Consider the following 26,779-nt stretch of genomic DNA (forward strand, 5'->3'; position numbering starts at 1 on the left):
GAGCAGTTAAGTTTAGCGCCTGGCTCTCCCCCCGACGTTCAGACAGCCCGGTTACCCGCACTGCCCACCCCCCTCCTATTTAGCCATGCGCCACCATCCGCCCAAGGGGTTGGAACCAGCCCGTTTACCCAAGCTTAAATATACGATGCTACATGTTACCGCTCTGCACGTCGAAGACGTGACGGAATAGGAGTTGGAAAGGAGAGCCTGTGTAGCCTTCTAGAGGCGTCGGATCCTAACCCTTTAACAGAGCTACATAACAGAGCCGACATAAATACAGATACACCAAAAAACGCTACGTTGAAAACCTCCCAGAGAGTTTGGACCCTACAATCGAATGGTCGTGTCGTCGTGAACTAATACGCTGTTTCCCAATCGAGCCTTATCGTTTTTGTTCCTTCGTACTTAGTCTTAATAACCGACATAATATTCGGCACTTCATGGGACCCTCCAAAAGCCGAATGAGTTTCCGCTTTCATACGTATAATGATACGCAGTTCGCGCATAGTACGCGACGTGTAGGTTAATTACGCTTACGTTACGCTCTGGACTCAGATCAATTATCCAGGCGATGCGTAGAAAACAAAGAACATTTCCTTACTGGAACGTTGGAGGATTTGTCCTTTTTTAATAGGAGGAACTCAAAGCTGTTAAAATAAGAAATTCGAAAGTTTTTTGAATGACAGTCCTGCTCAATTTGTATTCCATCAAGGGTTAGTAGACGTTCCAGTCAGCGATGTATGTAGTACATTTGACTAACGAAGCTATAAAACAATTAAGAGCTCCATTGCAGTTATTGTTACTGTTTTACGATAACTTTAAGTGATGCGATCGTGATGTTCCCGTTATGCATAAAGAAATGCGTATTTAGCTATCTGTTTAGGGTTGGCTATTCGATCATGCTTAGTTGGTATAGCATCTCGTTTTTGGGAATCATTTGTTGATCATATGGTTTTCAAGGCAATGTTTTTGTTTCGTTTGAAAAACACTTTTTGCATTCTTTGTTTTGTGTGCTATAGAGAAGACGAATGAGAGGTATGTACATTGGTACTGTGAGAATCTAAAATGAAGTTTGATGTTTATCAGATATACTACATGATCTGTGGAACTCCTAGCACAAGGCACGAAGCAACCATCGATCATCACCATGGTAACGAAATACGAAGAAGCCCAACATGCACGGAGCGTGTAATAGACAAAAAGCCCAAGATATCGTTCCATCTGATTTTTCTGGAGGCAATGCGTCGCAGCTCGCTCACACTATATCTCGCTCGTTTTCCAACTGGCTTGCTCGATCGTACACTCTTTGCGAAATTGCTTCTTCTTCTTTGCGAAATGGGATGTAACCTTCTATATTTGAACACTCCACAGAGTCACTTCTGATATATTGATAAGTTGACCACATCTTTATAGGCTCTTTCTTCGTAGAGTCATATGCCTTTCAGTGAAATACACTTGATACAACCGTCCACTTCGAGCAGCAGCGATTGTACGCACTCGTTAGGCAACTGGGTTGTTTTGATTTTGCATGCTTTGTTTTGATTTTGCATTCAATCTCGCTTCCCAGCATGCCATCTCCCTCGCACAGCGTTAGGCGAACTGTCACCCTTAAGAACGTTTATATAAAGATGTTCGTTCAGTGGGTAGAGAAAGAGCAACCGTAAGCGCAGGTATACTTGCTCTCTCGATTTGCACTCTCTCTCTCTCTCTATCTCTCTTGAAAGAAGGGAAACAGTAATTTGAAACGACAACGGAGGGGAAATGGACGCACGAAGATTTTCCGGCCGACGTTTAAAAATTGTCGCCTTTCCTGTAAAACAGAAGCATCATATGAGCGTCAGTCGTGAGTGATTTTAGTCACCTGGGGGCTGGATAAATGTTTAATTCGTACGAAGTAGGTGTGCATGGAAATTCATTTATTTGTTAAGTTTTAATGTGAAGCATTGTTTTTGTTACATAGACTTAAGCTCTGCATATTTTAGCGATTTATGATACCCATTTTTTCAACCAATATTTCATTAAATTTGCGATCTGCTGTTGGGGGACAATATTCAAAGCCAGGTTCTCAATTTAAAAAATTGCGCGCCATAATGCTGAATCGTCTTGCTTCAAAATAATCGTCACTTAATTAAACCAAATATGAAGGCGTAAACTTTAAGAACTCAGTACCACGATCACCGCCAATTCACATAACGCCAAGTTTTGTTAGAAATAGCGATCCGCTTTGTAAGGAGAGCGGGTCACAAGCTTCATAATTGTTTTATATTTGTATGGCAAAAAACAACCTACATAAAAATATCTAACATTTTTTTATATTTTGCGTGCTGGTAGCTTCTTCGGCAACATCGAGTAGCTGATTGCTATCATACGACCAGATGAGCGTTTCTTGAAATTTATCAATATGTACAAGATTTTTGTACCCATATAGAATAGGATGGTCAATATATGCATTACAACCATAGCACCAAACAGATATATCGGAAAGACTGAGAACAAGTAAATGATTCTGAAAATCGGTGCTATGGTGTATCATATGCTCCTTTACATATCGACCGCAATATATTTCAAAACAAATCATGCAAATCCAGTTTTCCTTTTCAGAACCGCAAGCTTTGCAAAGAGACTGTGAATCTACGGCTGAAATAGAAGAAATACAAAAGTGTAATTAATGTTATAGGATCTTATTTTCCAACAAGTATTATTATCATTATTGATCAAAGCCGATAATATGGCCATAGACCATTAAATCAAAATATCAAATTAATAAAATTTTATTTAGTAAGCAAACTCGTACTTACAATATGGTAAACTGGCAGGATTTAATAAATTAAGATGAGGACACTCCTTACGTGGTACAACAGCAAACATTTCCTTGTTTCGAAGAGCCTATGATATATAAAACATAAATTATTATGAATATTTCATGATAAAACCAAATTTGCCAAATAACATGATGATCGCAGAGTCATCCAAAAGTAGATTACGGCAAAATTTCAACTATTCGATCAATCTTTCAATCTCGCTCGTGGGTGACGATAAAAACGCTTAAAGTATCCGTATAAAATTAACATATACGTTTGATTTATACAACCACTTGATGTATCCGTATAGGGATAACATATGTTTTTGCATTAAATTTGAATATATAAACATGCAAACATAATAATTCAATACATTTTTTCAACTTTTAAACATTTTTAACAGCTAATAATTCAATAGGATAGACTTTGGATTAAAATGGCCCAAGATAACGGCCACGAAGAAATCAGTAAGATGGCTAGAACAAGACACGTGTGTCCGTTAACCGATCAAGTCTACGTAAGTCAATCATAGCCGATAATTAAAGCTAACCCTTCGGAAAAGTTTTTGTATGACTAACAATAAAGCTATGAAGAAAACACAAATATACAAAAAAAAACAAAAGGTTTACGTGACGAGGGTTAATTTCTGTGGCATTTCCAGATTCATTATTCTCTGTGCTATTGTTCACTGGACCGTTCTCTCTTCAAGTAGTACTCTATTTTCTTTCCCGCTTATTCACACATTTGTTCTAGAACGCTTGAATCTAACTTGGTTGGTTCTGGGGGCTCGAGAGCGGGGCCAGTCACCCTGCCTCGAGGAAACTATGACTACAGAAAGCAATAAGGAGATTTTTCGAACTGGACTCAACGGTAACCGACCACTGCAACGCCCCCGGACAATGATAATAGGCTCATGGAACGTACGCACTCTGCACAGAGCCGGAGCCTTGAAGCAACTAGATGACGCCCTAGCCACACTGAACATGGACCTTGTAGCACTACAAGAAATACGATGGCTAGGGAATGGTGTGCTAAGCAGACGTGGTGAAAAACGGTACCACCACTTGTACTACAGCTGCCACGACCGCCACCATATGCTCGGAACGGGTTTCGCCGTAGGTCCGCGGCTGAAATCCGAGGTCATCGACTTCATGGCTATAGACGATAGGCTATGCACCCTGCGCATACGAGGCAAATTCTTCAACATCAGCCTCATAAACGTTCACGCCCCTACCGAAGACAAAGACGAAGAGGAGAAGGTGCTGATTGATAAGTGCCCTAAGCATGACCTCAAAATCATCTTGGGGGACTTCAATACAAAAGTCGGTAGAGAGACAATGTACCGCCAATACATTGGTGATCACAGTCTACATGAGCACAGTAATGACAATGGTAATAGATTGGTCCAACTTGCAGCAGCAAGTAATCTGGTTGTGGGAAGTACCAAGTTTGCGCGTCGGGACATCCACAAAGTTACTTGGGTGTCCCCAGATGGAACCAACTCCAACCAGATCGACCTCGTTCTTATAAGCCGCCGAAGACAGTCGAGCATGTTAAACGTCATTACCTATAGAGGAGCCAACATCGATTCCGATCACTATCTGGTTGGCTTAGTGATACGTTGCAGAATCGCCCGTCACCGTGACAAAGGGGATGAGGGAAAAATGCAGGCCCGGCTTAACACGGACTCCCTAAAGGACGCTAAAGTCCAACAAGCATTCGAATCCGCTTTAGGTGAGTCTCTATTACCAGCAGCTCCATACGACACTACGAGCGAACGGTGGAGTGCTCTAAAAACAAAGATAGTGAACTGTGCAAAATCCACGTCGCTACCACCACGTCGGGGCAACACTAAATCTGGCTGGTTCGACGACGAATGTAGACTTGTGACGGAACGTAAGAACTGCGCATACCGAGCAATGCAGCAGCGGCATAGAACGCGGGCATGCGCAGAGAATTACATACGGCTCAGACAAGAGGAAAAAAGAGTACACCGCACCAAGAAACACCAATGGGAAGAACAACGAGTGCAGGAGCTCCAAGGAATCAGAGTGCGATACGGCCCAGGAAAAAAGTTTTACCAAGAGATAGCAGGTCACCGAAACACCTTTATACCTAAGGTGACCTGTTGTCGAAATAAGGATGGAAATCTGGTCAGCTACCAGCCAGAGGTCCTCTCGCGATGGGCTCAGTATTTTGATGAATTACTAAATGATCAGTTCAACGAACAGCTAGAGGCTCCACTAGCGGATGATATCATGCTACTGCCACCTAGCATGGACGAAACCCGAAAAGCAATCCGTCGGTTGAAGAATAATAAAGCACCCGGCACCGATGGAATATCAGCCGAACTGATCAAAAACGGAGGTGCAGCACTTGAACCCGAAATTCATCAAATCATTACTGAGGTGTGGGATAGCGAATCGATACCTTGTGATTGGAATCTTGGTATCATCTATCCCATATACAAGAAAGGAGACAGGCTACAGTGCAGAAATTACAGGGGTATTACGGTGTTGAATACCGCCTATAAGATCTTCTCCTTAGTCTTGCAAGAGAGACTTGTCCCATTCGTAGAAGAGATAGTGGGAAACTATCAGAGGGGATTCCGAAAAGGAAAATCAACCGCTGACCAGATCTTCACCAGGCGGCAGATCTTGGAGACGATGGCGGAGCAACAGCTCCAATCTTTCCATATCTTCATAGACTTCAAAGCCGCATACGACAGCATAGCCAGAGTAAAACTTTACGACGCAATGAGCTCTTTTGAAATCCCGGCCAAGCTTACCAGGCTAGTTAAAATGACCATGACCAACGTCACATGCCAGTTGACGGTGGATGGAAAACTAGCACCATCAAGCAGCTGAAACATAACAAAGCAGCTGGCAGCGATGTCTGGTGAGTCTGGTGGTAGAACTATTCAAGGTGGGTTCGCTAGAGCTTGCCGTCAATATGCACCAGCTAATTGGGAAATTCTGGGAGCATGAAAGGATTCCGGAGGACTGGAAGCTGGGTGTCATCCACCCAGTGTACAAGAAGGGTGACAGAATGGACTGTGCCAACTTTCGAGCCATCACAGTACTTAATGCTGCCTACAAAATCCTATCCCAGATACTGTTCTGCACACTCGCACCCCTTTCTAAAGATTTCGTCGGAAGCTACCAAGCTGGGTTTGTTAGAGGCAAATCCACCACCGACCAGATCACTCTACGGCAGATTCTCCAGAAATGCCGAGAGCACCAGATCCAGACGCATCATCTCTTCATCGACTTCAAGGCGGCCTACGATACCATAGATCGGACTGAGCTATGGAACACCATGCAGCAGTACGGTTTCCCTGGGAAGCTGGTACACCTGTTGAGGGCCACGATGGATGGGATGCTGTGCAAGGTGCGAGTGTCGAACATGCTGTCGGATCCGTTCGAATCTCACCGGGGCTGAGGCAAGGTGATGGGTTCTCCTGTCTTTTATTTAACATCGCTCTGGAAGGTGTCATGAGAAGCGCGGGCTTCGACATCCGTGGCCCGATTTTCACCCGCTCCCTCCAATTCCTAGGCTTCGCGGATGACATCGATATCATCGAGCGGAACACTAGGACGGTGTGCGAGGCGTACACCCGACTAAAACGCGAGGCCGCATGAATTGGACTAATGATCAATGCGACAAAAACAAAGTACCTGCTCGTCGGGGGCTCTGACAGTGACAGAGCCAGGCTGGGGAGCAGTGTATCAGTGGACGGCGACGAACTTGAGTTAGTAGAGGAGTTTTGCTACCTCGGCACTGTCGTAACTCCGGATAACAACGTAAGTTGCGGAATCCGGAGGCGCATTGTTCAGGGGAATTGTGCCTACCATGGGCTCCACAAACTCCTGAGGTCCAGGTGGCTCCTCCCACGCACGAAGAGTACCATTTACCGCACGCTGATTAGACCGGTCGTTCTCTATGGGCATGAATCCTGGATTCTGCTCACGGAGGACGTCAACGCACTCGCAGTCTTCGAGCGGCGCGTGCTCCGGTCTATCTTTGGCGGTGTGTGTGAGCAGGGCGTGTGGAGGAGAAGAATGAACCACGAGCTAGCTGAGCTGTATGGCGAGCCGGACATCCTGACGGTGGCGAAGGCCGGCAGAATTCGGTGGTTGGGGCATGTCATGAGGATGCCGGACTCATGCCCCACCAAGAAGGTGCTCACCAGCGACCCGTCCGGCACAAGGCGGCGAGGAGCTCAGCGTGCTCGGTGGATGGACCAAGTGGAGCAGAACCTGCGGGATATCGGATGCAACCGGGGATGAAGAGTTGCAGCCATGGACCGAGCGACCTGGAAAACGATTGGTGACCAGGCCATGTCACTAAGACGTGCTCAATATTTAGCACGCCAGGAAAGAAGAAGAAGAAGCACACCGCTTGATATTTTGATCTTGATTATCGATGATGAAATTTTGACATACATTGCTGACGAAACTAACAAATATGCAATTCAATGTAGTACCACAAAACAAAAATCTAAACATGCTAGGTTAAACAATTGGAGTAACAAAAATCCAGAAGAAATTAATTTTTATTCAGATTCATGATATGGATGGGGTTAGTACCTCTAGGCCGTTTAGAAAATTACTGGTCTCGAGAAGCAGTCTACAACTTATCTCAATCACGATCGATCATGTCACGCAATCGCTTTCAGTTATTACTTGCTATGATCCATTTCAATTATAATTCAGTAACAAGCAGTACCAACAGACTTCATAAAATAGAACCTCTAATCTCTATGCTACAAAGAAAAATTTTAATCGACGTACAACCCGGGCAAAGATTTCGTCATCGATGAAACTTTCGTACTACGGAGAGGTCGTCTAGTGTTTAGACAATATATTCCAAACAAAGCCCAACGTTATGGAATAAAATTATTCAAATTGTGTTCCCATGAAGCTTATACTTGGAATATGAAAGTATATACAGGGAAATCTGCTACTGGACAACATGAGACAGGCATGGCAAAAAACGTATGTGTGGAGTTGTCTGAATTGCTACTCAATGAAGGCAGAACAATGTATACAGATAACTTCTACACTAGTTATGACGTTGTATAATATTTTCTGGCTTATAGGACCCATATAGTATGATTTCTGAGAGCAAACAGAAAATATATGCCAAAAAATGTACGAGATGCAAAATTAAAAAGAGGTGAACTTATTGCCAGAGGAAATGAAGCTAGAATAGTAGTAGTAAAATGGAAAGATACTCGATATGTTAGAATGTTGAGTACAAAACACGTTCTTATAAAAGTTCCAGTCTCAAGAAAAACACAAAATTCCACAACAACATGGGTGTTATACAAATGTACCACCAACCAAAATGTGCAAATTCGGCATTTTAGAGAAAAATTAGCCAATTTTTCTCCCTTTATTCCCCAAGGTGGTGAAAAAGCACATCGTTTTAGAAACAGAGTAAAGGACAATGGCAACAAAATAAGCCGGAAATGTAGCAATTGTTACAAGCGTATAACTGCTGCTAATGGCCGCGAAGAAGCACAGAAGCTGATTAAACAAGCATACACGTATTGTTCCGATTGCTCAGATGAACCACAAATGTGTCGGGATTGTATTGAAATACTCCACAAATAGACGTAATAATGTCTGATCGAAATATAGTTACTGTTGATAAAAATGTTTGTAAAAATGTATGTTTTATTATCATCATTATTTTTATAATTGACGTTGTTTTATTACGGTCCAGGTTCAGTTGTTATATTGTTAAATTTGCTTTCAAGAGAAATTCAAATATTATTCAAAAACCTCATTAAAACGTTTTTCTACAATCAACGACTGCCACATTTTCTCTCACACTGAAACAATAATTATCTCACTCACTCAACAGTAGCTCTTAACTTAAAGTGAAATAGAAAGACCCATTCCCATGTGGTACACGCAATAAGAAAAGACATTCTACAAATATGCTTATAAAATCTATTGAGGCACAAAAAATCAAAAAGCAGCTACAATTTAGGCTTCAAAAAAGATTAATCTTCATAATTACCAAATAATTTGTACGTAAGAGTTTTCATTTTGAAGCAATGGCACTTTAAAAATCCTGTACGGTGGCTATAAAAACTTATGGCCATGGCCTCCCAAGAAACATCACTGGCTATCAAAACTGATAGCCATGGCAGCCAACGGCATAAACTTTCCTCTGCCTTCTACGACGCAGTCAGATTAACAATCTTTAGTTGGATCTTTCCTTCCTAACATACAATACGTTTTCACAGAATCTGCTCATATTATACCATCTTCAGCCAGGAGTAAGCTGGAATCAAGTATTATTGTTATTTCTTATTGATTCTCGCCATACATTAAATTTTCAATATACGACATAGATTTGTCGGAAGAAGATGATACGAGTATGGACAGCGTAGAAGCAGAACGAGATTATATTCTATGCCAAATAACTCACCGTTGACCTAAAGCAAATTGTTTGGTAAAGGTCCCGGACAAAATCGTTCTATCATACACGAGTATGAGCATGAGCACTTCCAAAAATAAAAATATGTAACACTATTGTTCGCTCTTTCACTCTTCATTTCAATGGAGCGAGGCACCATTCCCAGAACGGCTCCGTGTGGTTTGGACCCACCCCTATAGGACTAAAGAATTCATGCAAACAATTACAACAAATGCTGCCGTATCATCAAATTAAATGAAATTTTCATCATGTTTACGGAACGGTAGTGAGTAGTTAATCGATAATATCTAGCATTGTAGTTAATCGAAAGATGTTCCCCCCATCAATTACCTGGCAAAAATGGTTTGGTTTTTTTTTTCAGAACAACCGTCAGAAAAGAAACTATGCATATTTTCTTCTTATCGTTTCCTAGCAGCTGATTCTCGTACTAGTACGATTTGATAAAATACTCAATGATTTTAATAGCAAATTATTTTAGTGGTAAGAAACCATTAGTAACTCTACTATTACTGTTTTTTCTGACCACAACATCATATCAACAAACGGAGTTTAAATCAAATCTCCTCTTCTTTCATTGATTTACAGCTGCTATTTTTCTAAATAATCTTCGTTTCGTATAATCAACCGGTTCTTGCCAAATTCTTTTTACCTTATATTTTGCCTCTTTCAAGTCATGGAGTAAGAAAATCCTATTGTTTATGCCTGGTATTTTTCACATCCACCCTTTCGAAATACCTCTTGGATCATTCGAAACACCTTTTGGATGCTCATCCTATTCCGATATCCCAATCTCATTTAGCGCATTGATAACAATTCGTTCCCTGACATCTTCGATAAATTTTTCTACTGTTTCTCTTTCTCTGTCGCTCTCTCTCTATTTTCTTTTTTTTTCTTTTATCCTTTCGCTTGCTGTTATTGTGTTACCTAGGCTGCTTTTTTTTTCAATTTCCCTACATTTTTCATCAATATCGCTCTTCCCTTTCAAAAAGCAGTTCATATTCGTAATCATTGCTCTCTGAAATCTAAATTTAAATTGTTTACACCAACTGCATTTCCAACAAAACTCAACACAGTAAATGAAAATGGATTCTTACTGAATAAGTACATAACTTTTGTATTATTTTTAAGTTGAAAAATGTTTTCACAGTAACGTTTTAACATTCATCAAGAAGTAATTTGTTGAAATTCTTAGAACAGCTTAGTGTCTAACTCGTTTGAGTGTAGAGGGAAGAGGTGGAGGAAATTGATCCGTTTGTTGACGTCTTATGCATTTTTGAAAATGTCTTTTTATCCGGAAACGGATATTCTTTTGCCCTCCGTAATGTAAAAGTCAAAAAAATTGAAGATCTAATCGTTGAGCTAATTTCAAACATTTCAGGGAATCAGGATTGTAAGTGCCCTAGTTGACAGCCACGCTGTTTTTTTCTTGGGGTTAGAACAAAACTCGATTAACTATCGATTCGAAAATCAAGCCGCAAGACAGACGTTTTCGGCGATAAAGCTCCTATCAACTTGGCAGCTTTGTAAAAACAAATTGAGAAATAAAAGTGCTTTACGCGAGTTCATTTCTCTGGCTAATGCAGATTCATTATTCTCTGTTGTTATGCACTCACTGAATAGTGCTCTTTTGCAGTACTGCTCTATTTTCTCTCTATCGCTTCTACACACATTCATTCTCATACGTTCGTTCTGTGTTTTCTTCTTGCGCTTGCTGTGAAATATAAGCAATGGTTAGACGTACATACGATTTCGGTGCACCAGTCCTAGCAAAACCTGCTCGTTTATAGCAAATTTGTTTACAGATACAGTTTCTAACCAGGTTTTAATGTACCGATATCAGTCAAATTGTTATGTGTTATTTTATCTGAGATTTAGGATCTCGGAAAAGTTGCAAAGCATAACAAAACGAATAGACTAGCAATAACAAATACGCATTTATATTTTCTTTTAAATATTTCTGATCTACCGATTTGAACGACGCCACAAATGTTCCTCTGGACTAAACGACGCAGACAGATTATCAATGTTAGATGAATCTTTCCTTCCTGACATACAAAACATTTTCACATAATTTGATCATGCGCCGTCATTCCAGCTGGAATCATGTAACATGTAACATTTTATTAATGCTTACAGACATACACATAGATCTGTCGGACGAAGACGGAATAGGTAAATCGCAAACGATTATCTGGGGTAGTACAACGATTAGCAAAATTTGATACCATATATGGACAGCGTAGAAGCACAACTAGACAATATTCTAAATTAAATATCTCACCAATCCGTTGCCACTTCGTTGCCAAAAGAATCATTACAGCATTTGTGTTGAGATGTAATACAATTGAAGATCTCATTCAAACAATTACAACAAATGCTCCCGATTCGTCAAAATAATAGCAGTTTTCGGTCAGCAAACATTTTTATGGATTGGTAGTGAGTAGTTGATCGATAATGCCCTACATTGAAGTCCGTCAAAGAACATTAAGCGCATTACATGGTCCAGATAGTTGAAGTTTTTTTCAAATACCTTCAGAGAGGAAACTATGTAAATCCTCCTCTGGAAGTTCCATTACACCTTATCCTCGTCTTAGTATGCTTTCATGAAATTTATGATTGATTTTAGTAGCATATCTACCATCATCGTCAATAGACAAACGGATGGTTGGCTTTTTACTCTAACCGTTGATGATATCTCTATCGAAAGTATCCTACACTGATTTATAATGATATGCTTTTTTGATGTTGGGTACGTTCAGTTTGAGTGTATGGCTAATTTTATATATGTGCTCATTTAAGAACCTATTATGACGTTGTATTTTATGCAGAAATTGTGTATTTCCATGCTTGTATACTGTATTGCGAACATCATACGTGTCATTCAGTAGAAAATATATCTGAATATTGTGATTTTCTTCATAACTCGACAGACCAAAGAACAGCTCATACAGCTGATCGTTTGAAAACAGAGAGTCCCAGTGCGCGTTCAAATAAGAGATAAAGAAAACGCCGTGTGACACTCAATAGCACCGGAGGGTGAGTAAGCTCACTTTTGGGTGAATTGAAGAAGAGGCAGTGAGTGGAATCGAGAGCAAAGAGTGAAACGATAGCTTTAACGGTGAATTTTTTTCGGTTGTGAATGAGAGGGGCAGCGAGAGGTAGAGTGACCGTGATCATGAAGGCTGATGAGTGATAGGGGAATATAAAAAAGATAGCAGATAGAGCGAGACCGCAACATCATACCACGGAAAGTTCTCGTTGGGTGATGTAATTTCAAATATATTTTCTGATGTGGAGAGGGAGAGGGGAGAACCATTTGATTCCTGCTTGTAGAACTGAAATTTTGCCACTCTCTGGATTTGTTGTTGATTTTGGAGTAAATTTTGACGGCATGTGCAGACCTGAATAAATAAACCATGTTGAAAACATGTTCCATTTAAGTATTTAGCTCCGAACCAGGAAACTTATACTGCGTCACATATTGCATACAGTTTTAAGAAATGCATACAAAAAATTATGGTCAAATCATATGCCATTTGTATTTTGAACGGTTTTAAATTTCCGTAAGAGGGAATATTTGGGACACCAGCTCCTTACGAAAAGATTTAAAAAAACATGTTTATGCAAATCGATAATCGTTAAAAAAAAAGTTAAAAGAATCAGTTTTGTCTCATTTCGAAAATATCGGTCGGCATTTGCATCATTCAGCGAATATTATTGACTTTTTCGAAGTGTGGTTGTACGGAAGCTCTTCTCTCGGAAGCTATTTTCTTGCCCGGGTTGGCTGAAACTGTGGAATGGTTTGTAAAAAAAGTATTGTTTGTTGGAATGTTCTGAAAAAATTCCTGCACAGGGAAAAAAGGACGGCTCCCTTACAACCCCCCAAAAAGGTCAATATTATTCGCTTAAAACTAAAGTTGATGTTAAATGTGGCTAAAATTCGAAAATCATGCTTCATTTTGTATTCGGCAAAAGTATGCAAATCAAAATATATATATATATATATATATATATATATATATATATATATATATATATATATATATATATATATATATATATATATATATATGTGTGTGTGTGTGTGTATATGTATATATATATATATATATATATATATATATATATATATATATATATATATATATATATATATATATAAATAATATATAAATATAACTATATATATATATATATATATATATATATATATGTATATATATATATATATATATATATATATATATATATATATATATATACATATATATATATATATATATATATATATATATATATATATATACATACATAAATATATATATATATATATGTATATATATATATATATATATATATATATATATATATATATATATACATATATATATATATATATATATATATATATATATATATATATATATATATATATATATATATATATATATATATATATATAACATAACTGATGTACCCGCTTTCATTTCCGGTTGACGTAGTTTAAGGAAACATAAAGGGGCATTTTTACGTATGCTTGTGTAATTCAATTTTTGATGTGTACATTTTTTGTCATTTTGTTGTATTCATTCTATACACGTGATTTCTAGCTTTGTCTTTGAATGTTTTCTATGTCATTTAATTCACCTTTCGCTGTTGCTCTTCACATATATTATCCAATTGGCTATACCTACAAAAAATATCCTGCACTCCTTTTTTAACAAATCTACCCTTTCAACCATCTTAGCTCTCAAGGAAAGGATTTTATATCAAATCCTTTCTTCTCTTGTTTCACTACTTCCATTTCTCTTCATAATCTTCGCTTCGTATGACCAACACGTTTTAACCAAAAATTTTCTTCCTAATCTTTCGCATCTTTCACGTCATGAAATTAGTAAAACCTATTTTTTTTTGCCTAGTGTTTTCCACTTTAACGCTTTCGAAAATCCTTTTTTATCCACGATCATTTTTCTTGGATCCGTCATATCAATTTATCTACAAAGCAATGAGGAAAAGTAGCATGTGGTTCCATCCTGAGCATATATGACGTTCAAAATCTTTCTACTTTTCTATCTCTTATTTTTATCTCGTCACTTAAGCTGCCTGGAAACAATTTTCTATTTTCCTTTATATTTCATCTGTATCGCTTGTATCTGTTCCCTTTCAAAACGACATTCCGAATTCGTAATCATTACGCTCTGATATCCATAATTAGATATTTACACCAACCACATTGCCAACGCTTCTTAACACAATTAAAACTGAATCTTACTGAATAAGAGCATAGCGTTATTAATATCTATATAAAAAAATATTTTAAACTTTTAAATTTTAACATGCATGGGAAAAGAATGAGTTTAGTGACTAAGCGCGGTTTAGTATCTAAATAAACGGTAGAAAAGAGAAAGGATGCAGGAAATTAAACTGTTTGTTGACGTCTTTGCATTTTTGTGATTTTTTTTTATTTTGGAAACGGCAATACCTTTCCCGTTCCTAATGTAAAAATCACTCGTTAAAAAAAACATACAAAAAACATTTGTATCGCTGAGCAATATTCGATCATTCTAATAAATTAGGGTTGCATCTCCCCATGTCCGAATTGTAGAATCTGATACTTTGCTACTTCTTGCATGGACTGTGTTACGGCGTACATGAAAAGTTGTAGAAAGATTAGACGATATTTGTTATTTTGGCCATTATTTTTTTCAATATTCGAAATAGGTGTTGCATGCCCTCCAACAAATTTGTTTCTAACCGCACTTTTTTGAAACTTTCACTCATTCCATTTAAATCAGTCATGATTGGTTTGCTTGACCATATTTTCCAATACTCTAATAAGAGGAGTTTGTATGGGAGCTTTTATTTTTCTAAATTTTGTGTAAGAAGAATCATCCTCATCTCAATTCATTCTGACCGAGCTTAATTGCTATGACCGAATAATTTTTTTGATGATACAGACAGGAGGTTCTTTGGACAACCCCATGTGTTTTGCACATGCGTACATGAATCTTCGCCGCACTATGAATAATAAGAAGCATTTCTACCATGTTTCAAATGAATTGGTAGCCATATGCTATTTTTCAATAATTTTTATGTGTTTGATGTAGGGGTAGTGACAACTATTTGGTCCTCGCTTGTAGAACTAAACTTTTGAAACTCATTGTATTAGGTGATAAAATTAGAGTTGATTTCTACGACGTTTGTCCTCCGTAGAGAATGTTTGATGACTAACAGATATACCAAACCGGGAAACTTATACTTCACCACATATGGTAAAGAGAGTTTTAAGAAACGCATACGCAAAATTTAGGTCATCGAAAATTATAGACATTTCCACGGGTCTATGGAAGCCCCCCTTTTTTGGGACCGATGTGGCCGAAATTTTTTATTCATCTCCAAAGTATAAAAAAGCATGTGTGCTAAATATCAGCCAGATCTGTGTTCAAATCGATGGTTCTTTGTACTTTTCAGTTATTATTATAAGTTTGTTAGGCGCCCCTCAACACCAAGCGGGGTTGTATGGGAGATCCCCTTTTTTCCTCGCGGTGGTGGAAGAAGCTTTGAATATTTTGCCGAATGTCAAAAGAAACATGTTTGCTAAATTTCTGCCAAATTAGACAACATTTACAGTTTTAAGGGAAAATTCACTTTGAGGGGGGGGGGGGGGGTTGTATGGGAGCCCCCCTTTGTTCTGCATTGAGGAGCCTGAAATTTCGCCAGTATTAGTTTCAAGTAATGAAACATCTATGCACCAAATCACTAGAGCATAAGAAAAAGTCCCCACAATATTCCCTTAAACAATGTCGACCCAAATGATATTGGGTCAAAAGGCTAGTTTTACTACAGGTTTGCGTCCAGCCTAAAGAGTACGAGCAAGAGAAAACAGCTGAGAACAATCCATCAGCATATACCAGAGAAATGAACCCTCGTCGCGTAAAGCACTTTTTTTGCATATTTTTGAGTTGTTCAAAGTTTTATTTCAAGTGCACGCCGATAACTGACTTACACAAGTCGAATCGATGAACTGACTATCACACGAATGTTGTGTTAGCAATTTTTCAAATTCCAGAGTGGTATTAACGTGGGTAGTGCTTTAGCTGTACTCATACCATTATACTTTCTATTGTTTTTGTATCGCTATCTTATAAAGATCAGAATTGCTCACAAATGAAATATACCATTGAAGGTATCAACAAGACAAACAATTTTGGCGGTGTTTCGTCCATCTCGATGTTTCATGAGCTTGTCACCTCCTGGCTCCATACAAATTTCCAATCCGTAGCGTTGTGCATGGGTGTGTTTGCCATCGTCGTGAGTATCGCTTGTACCTCTCATCACCCCGCTCCACACAGCTCCCACAAACTACACTACAAGCAAAATTTGGGATGTATCGTTCGTCTCGACGTTTCATGAGCTTGTCACCTCTTTGCTCCATACAAATTTCCAAGGCGTAGCGTTGTGCATGGGTGTGTTTGCTATCGTCGTGAGCATCGCGCGTACCGCTCAACACCCCGCTCCACATAGCTCCCACAAACTAGCTCATTTTTCTTGTCACTCGTATCGGCCGGGGTCGTCACGAGTTTTTGTTCCGTTCTGTCTGTACCAAAACTATCACTGCACTCGTCTTGAGCTTCAAACCCGTACTGAGCGGCCCTAACGTAGCTCAATCACTCAATGTTATTATCAGAACGGAATGTCCGTGGAACAACGACTAGAAGTTTGTAGCGATCGCTTATATTTAGCGAATTTCAATTAGGGGTTTCCCATTCTTAAAAAATTAATAATTTCAAAATAAGTTTAACCCTTTCCGATGCCAACAACAAAATGGTTCAACCATTTAAGCAAATCACACAGTAGAAGAAAATCGGAGGGAAAACCGTATGGGACAATTTATGTTATCAATTTTGTAATCGTCGCGAAATTGTCTAAATTACGTTTACGATAGCTTTACCTATAAGAGAGATGCATTCATAAGATGCCATGCATGCGAAATTCATTGACTTCAATTTAAAGCATAGACCGGCAATTGTTTCTACGATTGGTTTGCAAAGCACATTTTCATAACGATTCAGGTGCTTGTTTATATTAACAAAATATGGTATTGAATTTACTCATAACCAAGGGTAGGCTTTCTGGTAAAAGATACAGCAATTCGTACAATTAGCCAATCGCTTCGATCAGAAAGCTATTGGATTGGTTTTACCCTTAGCGAAGGAATTCTGTTTATGATAAACACCGAAGAAGCAAATCCAGTACAATTGAAAGTATGCGGAATGATAAGGAATGATTGGTTGGCGATAGGAATCACGATATCGGGGGATCGATGGATATTACCAACGTATTTATTACCGATCGATATATTACCTACCGAGCTCCATCACCTAAACATGGGAAACGGAAGTCCTTCCCTGCAAACCAGCCAGATATGGATAACGCTTTTGTAAGGTTGAGTTAAAGTCCGTAATTATGTTCAATGTTTTTTTCTACTTTCATATAAATAATATCGACTGTTGAAAGATTAGTTTTTTATATTGTCAAAAACATATGATTTTGACTGAAATATTTACGCTCATATCTCTTGATGGTTCCTACTCATTTGCTCGAAAGATATAATTTAGTGTGTAAGAAGTTTAATCCAAGCACACTTAGCGCCAAATACCCTAATCATTTTTTTAAATCCACTAAAAATATCTGTCTTTTTGATTGTGATGTGCCGACCATGAACGTGAAATAATGGTGCAGATCAGAAACAAACTTGCGAGACGGTATTTTGCTAAGCAAATTCAAGTCAGTTTCACGTTATGGGTAATATGGGGTTCTCAGCGATCTCAAAATATATTTTAATCGGCGTCATAATTTTGCCTTAAAAGAAAGAAAGTCAACCGTTAGCAACGGGGCACATAATATGAGACTCGACGGCTGAATCGGTAAATTTTCGACGCTCAATCATTTCAATACAAAACTTCATATCTCATCAATTCTAACTTCTCCCCTCTCTAATTCGACCCGAAATAATTCAAATTTGCAAAGCAAAGAGAAGAGAGGCAGAAAAAGCAAGGCAGCCAAGCACAACAAGACCTAATCAGAACGAATAAGAGCATAGGGGGGAGAATCGTTTCGACACTTAGAACACTCAGAGCTAATGTTCCACTCCGACATGCACTCGCGGCCACACGGTCAAGAAGAGCTTGAAGCGAAAATAACGAGAGCAGAGCGTACGGGCGGGCCTGAGCTTCCTTCCACATGGATTTTTTTTTATTTCATGATCACTCAATTTTACGTGAGCGCCATTGATTTGCAACACATGCTAGGCAACATCCTCATGAAACGTCGACTTTTTACTGCATCTCGACGTCGACGCGACGGTCGAGGCGACGATACGAAACGTCGGCTCGACGGTCGAGCCGACGATATTTAACGTCGCCACAGCCCTAAATGCTAGTCGTGTAGCCCATTTCTCTTGCGACGCGCAACAGTAGGGGTCGTAACGAGTTTTTGTCCCGCTCTGTCTGTACCAAAACTATCACCGCACTCGTCTTGAGCTTCAAACCCGTACTGAGCGACCCTAAGGTAACTCAACCACTCTATGTTATTATCAAAACGGAATGTCCGTGGAACAACGACAAGAAGTTTGTAGCGATCCCTTATATTTAGCGAATTTCAATTAGGGGTTTCCCATTCTTAATAAATTAATAATTTCAAAATAAGTTTAACCCTTTCCGATGCCTGAACAAAATGGTTCAGCCATTTAAGCAAATCACACAGTAGAAGAAAACCGGAGGGAAAACCTTATGGGACAATTTATTTTATCAATTTTGTAATCGTCGCGAAATTGTCTAAATTACGTCTACGATAGCTTTTCCTATAGGAGAGATGCATTCATAAGATGCCATGCATGAGAAATTCTATTCATTGACTTCAATTTAAAACATATACCGGCATTTGTTTCTACGATGGGTTTGCATGGCACATTTTCATAACGATTCAGGTGCTTGTTTACATTAACAAATTATGGTATTGAATTTACTCATAACCGAGGGTAGGCTTTCTGGCAAAAGGTACAGTAATTCGTACATTTGGGCATTCGCTTCGATCAGAAAACTATTGCATTGGTTTTACCCTTAGCGAAGGAATTTTGTTTATGATAAACACTGAAGAAGCATATCCAGTACAATTGAAAGTATTCGGAATGATTAGGAATGAATTATTGGTTGGCGATGGGAATCACGATATCGGGGGATCGATGGATATTACCTACGTTCTTATTACCGATCGATATATTACCTACGGAGCTCCATCACCTAAACATGGGAAACGGGAGTCCTTCCCTGCAAACCAACCAGATATGAGTAACGATATTTATAATATTGAGTTAAAGTCCGTAATTATGTTCAATGTTTTTTTCTACTTTCATATAAATAATATCGACTGTTGAAAAATTAGTTTTTTATATTGTCAAAGACATATGATATTGACTGAAATAATCACGCTCATATCTCTTGATGGTTCCTACTCATTTGCTCAAAAGAAATAATTTAGTCTGTAAGAAGTTTAATCCAAGCACACTTAGCGCCAAATACCTTAATCGTTTTATTTGAATCCACTAAAAATATCTGCCTTTTAAATTGTGATGTGCAGGCTATAAACTTGAAATAATGATGCAAATCAGAGGTTTGCTTTGCAAACCATTCGTAGAAACAATTACCGGTCTATGCTTTAAATTGAAGTCAATGAATAGAATTTCGTATGCATGGCATCTTATGAATGCATCTCTCCTATAGGAAAAGCTATCGTAAACGTAATTTAGACAATTTCGCGACGATTACAAAATTGATAAAATAAATTGTCCCATACGGTTTTCCCTCCGGTTTTCTTCTACTGTGTGATTTGCTTAAATGGCTGAACCATTTTGTTGCGGCATCGGAAAGGGTTAAACTTATTTTGAAATTATTAATTTATTAAGAATGAGAAACCCCTAATTGAAATTCGCTAAATATAAGCGATCGCTACAAACTTCTAGTCGTTGTTCCACGGACATTCCGTTCTGATAATAACATTGAGTGATTGAGCTACGTTAGGGCCGCTCAGTACGGGTTTGAACCTCAAGACGAGTGCGGTGATAGTTTTGGTACAGACAGAGCGGGACAAAAACTCGTGACGACCCCGGCCGATACGAGTGACAAGAAAAATGGGCTAGTTTGTGGGAGCTATGTGGAGCCGGGTGTTGAGAGGTACGCGCGATGCTCACGACGATAGCAAACACACCCATGCACAACGCTACGGATTGGAAATTTGTATGGAGCAAAGAGGAAACAAGCTCATGAAACGTCGAGACGAACGATGCATCGCAAAGTTTGCTTGTCGTGAACATTCTCATGAAACGTCGACTTTTGACTGCATCTCGACGTCGAGGTGACAATACGCAACGTCGGCTCGACGATCGTGCCGACGATATTTAACGTCGCCACAGTCGTAAATGTTTGTCGTGAAGTGAAACCATTTAGATGAAAAAATCCAGACTATCTCGTGAAAACTGACTTGCGCTTGACACGCTAAAGTGAAAACAAAGCAAAATTGGTTATTAAGAACATTCTAGAAAAGAATTATATGTGAAGAAAAAAAAAAACCAAACGACTATCCGAACTGATTGCCGTATTAAAGAGCCATAATTTAAAGAACGCATTTCTACGAAAAAGTGCAAAAGCAAACATGCACACTTCCAGCTTCATCACCGTGGTATGGCAGAAAATTTCGTGAAATCAGGTAATCATCAAAGCTTAAAATGGCGTTGGCTTTAGGATTTGGAAATAATCTATCAATTTAACAACCTTTCCACCTTTTTACCCCTTTGTTTCAACTCCTGACTTATTCAGCAAATATAATGAAAATATAATAAAAATACATCTAAAAAAGTTATTTAGTGACTAAGTAAAGAGTGTGACTACAATTTTAGCTAGTGGCACTACTCTTAATGGTTTTATTAATGTTAAATCATCATAAATTTACAATTTACTCACCTCCAGATTCGATTCCAAATATTCAGTCATTGATTGAAGCGGTTTTTGTCTTAAATTTGATGAACAACATGCTTCATGGGTAGCCGCACTTTTGAATGCCGATTTTTGCGACGACAATTGTAATGGAACCAAATTAGATTGTGCAGTAGAAACATTTTCATTAAGAGGTATATTGTTGGAATCTTGTAAGAAATTAGCTGAATTATCAAAAAATCCATCTGCATTGATTTTTACGGAATTGATATTCGGTAACTTCTTATTAAAGCATATTGCCTGCCAATATTTTTGTTGTACTTTCATTACGTTGTGCAAAGTTTCAATACAGGATGCAGAAGGTTCAGATGAATTTTGTGAAAAGGACAATCGTAACGCTGGAAGTGGATCTCCAAGAAGGGCTTTTGTGCACATAGCCATAGCATATGAAATAGAATTGACATTGTAACCACCTTCTAGACATAAAACAATGCGACCACTTGCCAACGCAGATAGCCAAAAAGTAAAGTGACCATACGCTTCAGGTGTAACTCTACAACCACCAAGCGGATCTCCTATGGCTGCATCGAAGCCTGCTGATATGAGGACAAGTTCAGGATCAAACTCATATGCAATGGGTAGAATTATAGAATGAAAAGCAGCCACATATTCAGCGTCACCCATTCCTTTCTTATTCCATGGAATATTAACGTTATATCCTTCGGCCGGTCCATTGCCAACGACTGTGTAGTCCGCATCACTGCTCTTAGGAAAAAACAATCCATTATCGTAACGATGCACTGATATATAAAGAACTCGCGGATCACTTTCAAAAATGTGCTGTGTGCCGTTACCGTGATGTACATCCCAATCAACTATCAGTACACGCTGTAGACCATGATAGTCGAGTGCATGTCTTGCTGCTATGGCAACATTATTAAAAATACAGAACCCGTGTGGTGAATCTGGTTCAGCATGGTGCCCCGGCGGACGAACAACACAGATTCCGGATCGAGCTCGACCACTTAACACTTCTGCTACCACTTCTAGGACAGAACCAGCTGCCATTCTGGCGCTATCATTAGTACGTGGATGAAAATAAATGGAGGTGAATTGATCTGCTGTTTGCTGTATCATACTCGATTCGCAGATTTCTTCGATTAAGTTGATATGTTTTGAGTCATGTACCAGACGAAGCTCGTCGGTTGTGCATAACCTTCCAATAAGTCTTTTCATTCGCTTTGTAAGTTGATAATCCACAGTAAGGCTCTGAATAATTTTTATTATTCTTTCTGGCTGTTCCGGATGCCATTTTTCATTGTTGTTGCGGTGTTCCAGCATCAATTCATCGTAAACATAACAAACTCGAGTGTCTGGGAAGTTAATATTTGTCAGCATTTTCAAGCGTGACAAGTGTTCTTGGACTCGACACTGCTGTTCTACCGACAATACTGGATAACAATTACGTGTTTCGTAACATCCAGATTTTGTTTCTGGATCAATATAGCATTTGATAACCTTGTGAAAATTATCCTGAGGGTTGATGTTGTTGTATTCTTCCAAGCTTCTCGAAAAAAAAAAATAAAATTTTATTTCACTATCAGTAAGTATGTAACAACGTATGTAGCAACTTACTCGTAAACGTCGTATAACTGTAAACACTTCCAATAGTTCCGGTGACTAAAGATGCAATCCAGGATAGAACCTTGAATGCTTTTCGACGGAGGAAGAAGTTTTTCAACCAGTCTTGGGCACGGATCGCCCAATAATGTCTTAAGCGTAAAAACACATCCTTCCGCTAACGATTCGAGACAGTAGCCACCCTCTAACACAACTGCAACTCGGCCATTCGCAAGTGATAATAAAGGACTTAATAAATGCGAATAAAATGCTGGGGTGAGATCCATACATCCCTGAAAGAATGGTATAAAAAGTATTTCAAATCATCGATATATTTTTTCATGTAATTCGAGGCAAAGACGTATGGTTTTCAAACCATTCATATAAGAATCAAAAACATTAAAAAATATTTTTTTACTACAAAAAATTGCTATCAGTTTTAAGTCTAGAGCCATTATTTTATTCTTCAGAATAGTTAAATATTATAAAACAATCAATGAAATCAAATTTCTTTAACATGTTCAATATTGAATAGATCAAATATCGACCTATATACTAATTTTTAAGGTGCTTGTAAATGATGCAATGGGGTTTTAGGTTGATATATTATGATATGTTGATATGTTTTAAACTTTCGCTCAACTCATCGTCTCATACAACTTCAGGAGTACTTTGAGCCCAATGACGTTTAAAAACTTAAAAAACACTGAAACGAAGCACATCCTGCATATATGTTGTATAGTGAACGAGAGAAACGATCGATTGCACAAAGTTAAACTATAAACATTTTGCAATATGCAACTATGCAATGTACGGATAAACTCAATATGGGTTGATGCGTATAACAAAGCGCATCTTCGAATTAGCCCAACATCACATATTACAATCGCAACTAAGCTATTTGTACGCAGTGGTATTAATAAAAACGATATTTTAGTAAACAGTCACGACAAACAAAATAATAATAGCACACCAAGAAGGAAGGATACAAGAACATCGTTAGCGTAACCTTTTTCGTCGGTTTGGCAACTAATGAACATATTAAATTTAAAAATATCAATACAAAAAACTGAAAAATAAAAAAATGTATCTGTGTGCTATGTACTAGAATATCTGCGTGTCGCGTTTTTCCAAAACAGAAATCCGAGTAAGCTTCTGTACAGTGAAAACAAATAAATTAAAAAAAGTTTCCAGCAAATCAAAATCACAGGTTGATTAATTATTTTAAAAACTATTCCTAAACGTGTCAAATTTACAAAACTTAAAAACAAAAAAAATCATTCAATAGTTGAACTATGATTTGTAATAATATATTGTAGCACAATCGACCAGTTATGATTTAAAAGGTATTCTAATCAAATTCCGAATCAAAGTAACAAATTTCGAGCAACATTTATTTTTTCGTCTATGTGAATGAATGAATTAGCTTCAGTTTTTGCTAATACTCTCTATACAATGGCCACAATGGCAACAATTAGTAGCAAGGAGTAACAATTAGTAGCAAGGAGTCTATACACAACAAAGAAACACCGAATTTAATATATGCTTTACGGTTAGTTCCTTCGGCTTTGCTATTTTTTTTTTGTAGATTCAACCAACCGGCTCTAATTCTTATTCTTCTTCTTCTTAATTGTCTGGACAATCAGTGTACGGTCAAGGCCTACCTTGCAATACTTAACCAAGGCTTTCTATGACCAGGAATGTCTCGTAGCTGGATAGTCAGTCCTGCATACGGAAGAGGCTCCGACGAGATTCGATCCCGATACTACCTGTTTTGCTATATGTTGTCTATTGCAATTTGTATGTCTGTTTCAGTTTTGCAATTTCTATAATTATATTGTAATCGGCAACATATATGTGATAGAACAGCGAATTCTACTGCAGTATGGGTCCCAGTCGATTCTTTTTTTATCAATTAACACTGCATAGATCTTAAAAACTAAAAGGTCTTTCGAATTTTCCTAACGAAACATTGTTGGCATAGACCTTAAAAAAAAATTTAAAATCCATCATTTTCACAAAATGTATTTTATTTCTTAGCGCTCATATTGAAGCACCAATAATAATTCTTCAATCTGACATTTTTCTTTTCAATAACCGGAGGGATAAAAATTTTAGTCCCAGAAACAAACGTAATTCTAGCATCCCACCACTTTGTTCGTTTTAAGTTTAACTTTTGGGAATAATAGATTCAATGTTCATGTATGTAAAAGTTCCATAGTACTCAATACTATTCGAATGATGGAAAAAAATGAATGAGAAAAAAATGAATAACTGATTTTTTTCATATTTTTCTTTCACACGTTTGTATAACTTGATGAAATGGAAACTTATAAATTAGAATACGCGTAAGCTCATTAAAATAAAAATCGAGTCGGAAAGGTGAGAAATTGCAACAAAATATGCTGTACCTTTTCGTCCCCAAGAGCAGAATCATAACCGGCCGAGATGACAATAAGTTGAGGATTATACTGTTCGTAATGAAAAAACAATAAACAAGCAAAAAAAAGAAATAAGAAACAATGAAATTATGAGTATTTAACACACCTCAGGACATCCGTATGCCGAGTCGTAACCAGCTGAAATTATTATGAGCTCCGGTAGAAACTAAAAGTAATATAAATGGAGAAAAATCTTGAAAATGATTGACAAATACACTAGGAATATTTTTTGGCTAATGCTGCTGATAAATGGATCAAGAAAAATCATTTAAAATGACAAATGACGATTAAATGATAACGCTAATAATGTTAAATTAGAGTTTTAAATAATCTACTATGAACCAAAAATAAAACTCACCTCAGTAGCTACCGGAAGAAGTAACTGATGCCATATCGCAAGATAATCTCCATTCGTCATTCCTGTGGCATTTAAAGGAACATTAAAGTTAAATCCTTCGCCTGTGCCTTCTCCTACGTAATCAAAATCAGATTCTCTTAAGTTTGGCCAAAAAGATCCATGTTCGTAACGATGAATTGAAAAATATAGTATTCTGGAACAAACATTACAAAATGAAAAACCCATGATAACTAGTGTTGCTAAATCAATCCATGATAATTGCTATTGACCTAACCTGGGATCTGAGTAAAACATTCTCTGTGTTCCTTGTCCATGATGAACATCCCAGTCCACAATAAGAATTCTCGACAGGCCAAGATTATCAATTGCATGTTGTGCCGCAATAGCAACATTGTTAAAAAAGCAGTAGCCATTGTATTCCGCAGTCATAGCGTGATGACCAGGAGGACGAATAATAGCCATCCCGTTTTGAATTATACCTTTGCAAACACTAGTAACTAATTCAATAGTACCACCAACTGCCAATAGACTCGTATCGTAAGATGCCTAAAAACAAAATAGGTATGACATAATGCTATGAGTAATAATTTTCAAATAAGCATTAAAAGTTTATATGCCTACAGGATGAACGAATATTGCATCGTACTGTGAACTCAGTTGCTCCAAATGTTCTACATCTTGCAAGCCTTTGGTTTTTTGTAAGATGTGTAGCTGATCTGCGGTATGCTTCACCAAAATTTCTGCTTCCGAAGCTTCACGAGGTGCAATAAACTTGCAACGATCAATTAGTTTTTCCATTTCAAACCGTTCCATCACACGCTGGTAACGCTCAGGACATTCTGGATAATTGTTATCCCACAGACAACGATGCAGAGCATATCGATTGTCGTAAAGAACACCAGTAGAGCCACGTAACGTACTTGCGACACTTTGTGCGTTATAGAATATGTCTTGTATGCTGTTTGAAAACTCAGCATAATCTCTTTGATCTGTACTTGGTACAGTCATCTTCTGTCTACTATGATTTTTAAGATCAGCAATGCTTCCTTTCGTAAATGGTTTGGAAACTCCAGACATTTTAGTACTACAGTCTGCTTGCTTAACAGAACATACAGA

At 38.0% G+C, this 26,779-nt stretch overlaps 1 protein-coding gene across 2 annotated transcripts; it reads right to left on the minus strand.

The window, feature by feature from the left end:
- Positions 1-1,910: 1,910 nt before the first annotated feature.
- Positions 1,911-26,779, minus strand: LOC128729154 (histone deacetylase 6). 2 transcript variants are annotated; one of them, XM_053822807.1, is made up of 8 exons: positions 26,285-26,779; positions 25,938-26,209; positions 25,664-25,856; positions 25,412-25,471; positions 22,880-23,157; positions 21,272-22,808; positions 2,799-2,886; positions 1,911-2,637 (listed from the first exon to the last, which is right to left on the minus strand). In XM_053822807.1, exons 1-8 carry the CDS (start codon positions 26,738-26,740, stop codon positions 2,300-2,302), a joined length of 3,222 nt encoding a protein of 1,073 aa, XP_053678782.1. In that variant the 5' UTR covers positions 26,741-26,779; the 3' UTR covers positions 1,911-2,299. The 2 variants fall into 2 exon arrangements, with proteins under 2 accessions (XP_053678782.1, XP_053678783.1); XM_053822808.1 differs by lacking the exons at positions 25,412-25,471; positions 26,285-26,779 and having other exon boundaries at positions 21,272-22,811; positions 25,938-26,185.

The sequence above is a fragment of the Anopheles nili genome, chromosome X, assembly GCF_943737925.1.
Source record: "Anopheles nili chromosome X, idAnoNiliSN_F5_01, whole genome shotgun sequence".
NCBI lineage: Eukaryota > Metazoa > Arthropoda > Insecta > Diptera > Culicidae > Anopheles > Anopheles nili.

What these genes read in the sequence shown, in the direction of transcription:
- LOC128729154 (XM_053822807.1), bottom strand. Translation starts at nt 26,740, where the DNA reads ATGTCTGGAGTTTCCAAACCATTTACGAAAGGAAGCATTGCTGATCTT. An exon ending in CAGTTATACGACGTTTACGA is followed by an intron (nt 22,809 to 22,879) that starts GTAAGTTGCTAC and finishes TTTTTCGAGAAG; the next exon opens with CTTGGAAGAATACAACAACA. An exon ending in ATTTGGAATCGAATCTGGAG is followed by an intron (nt 2,887 to 21,271) that starts GTGAGTAAATTG and finishes TATATATCATAG; the next exon opens with GCTCTTCGAAACAAGGAAAT.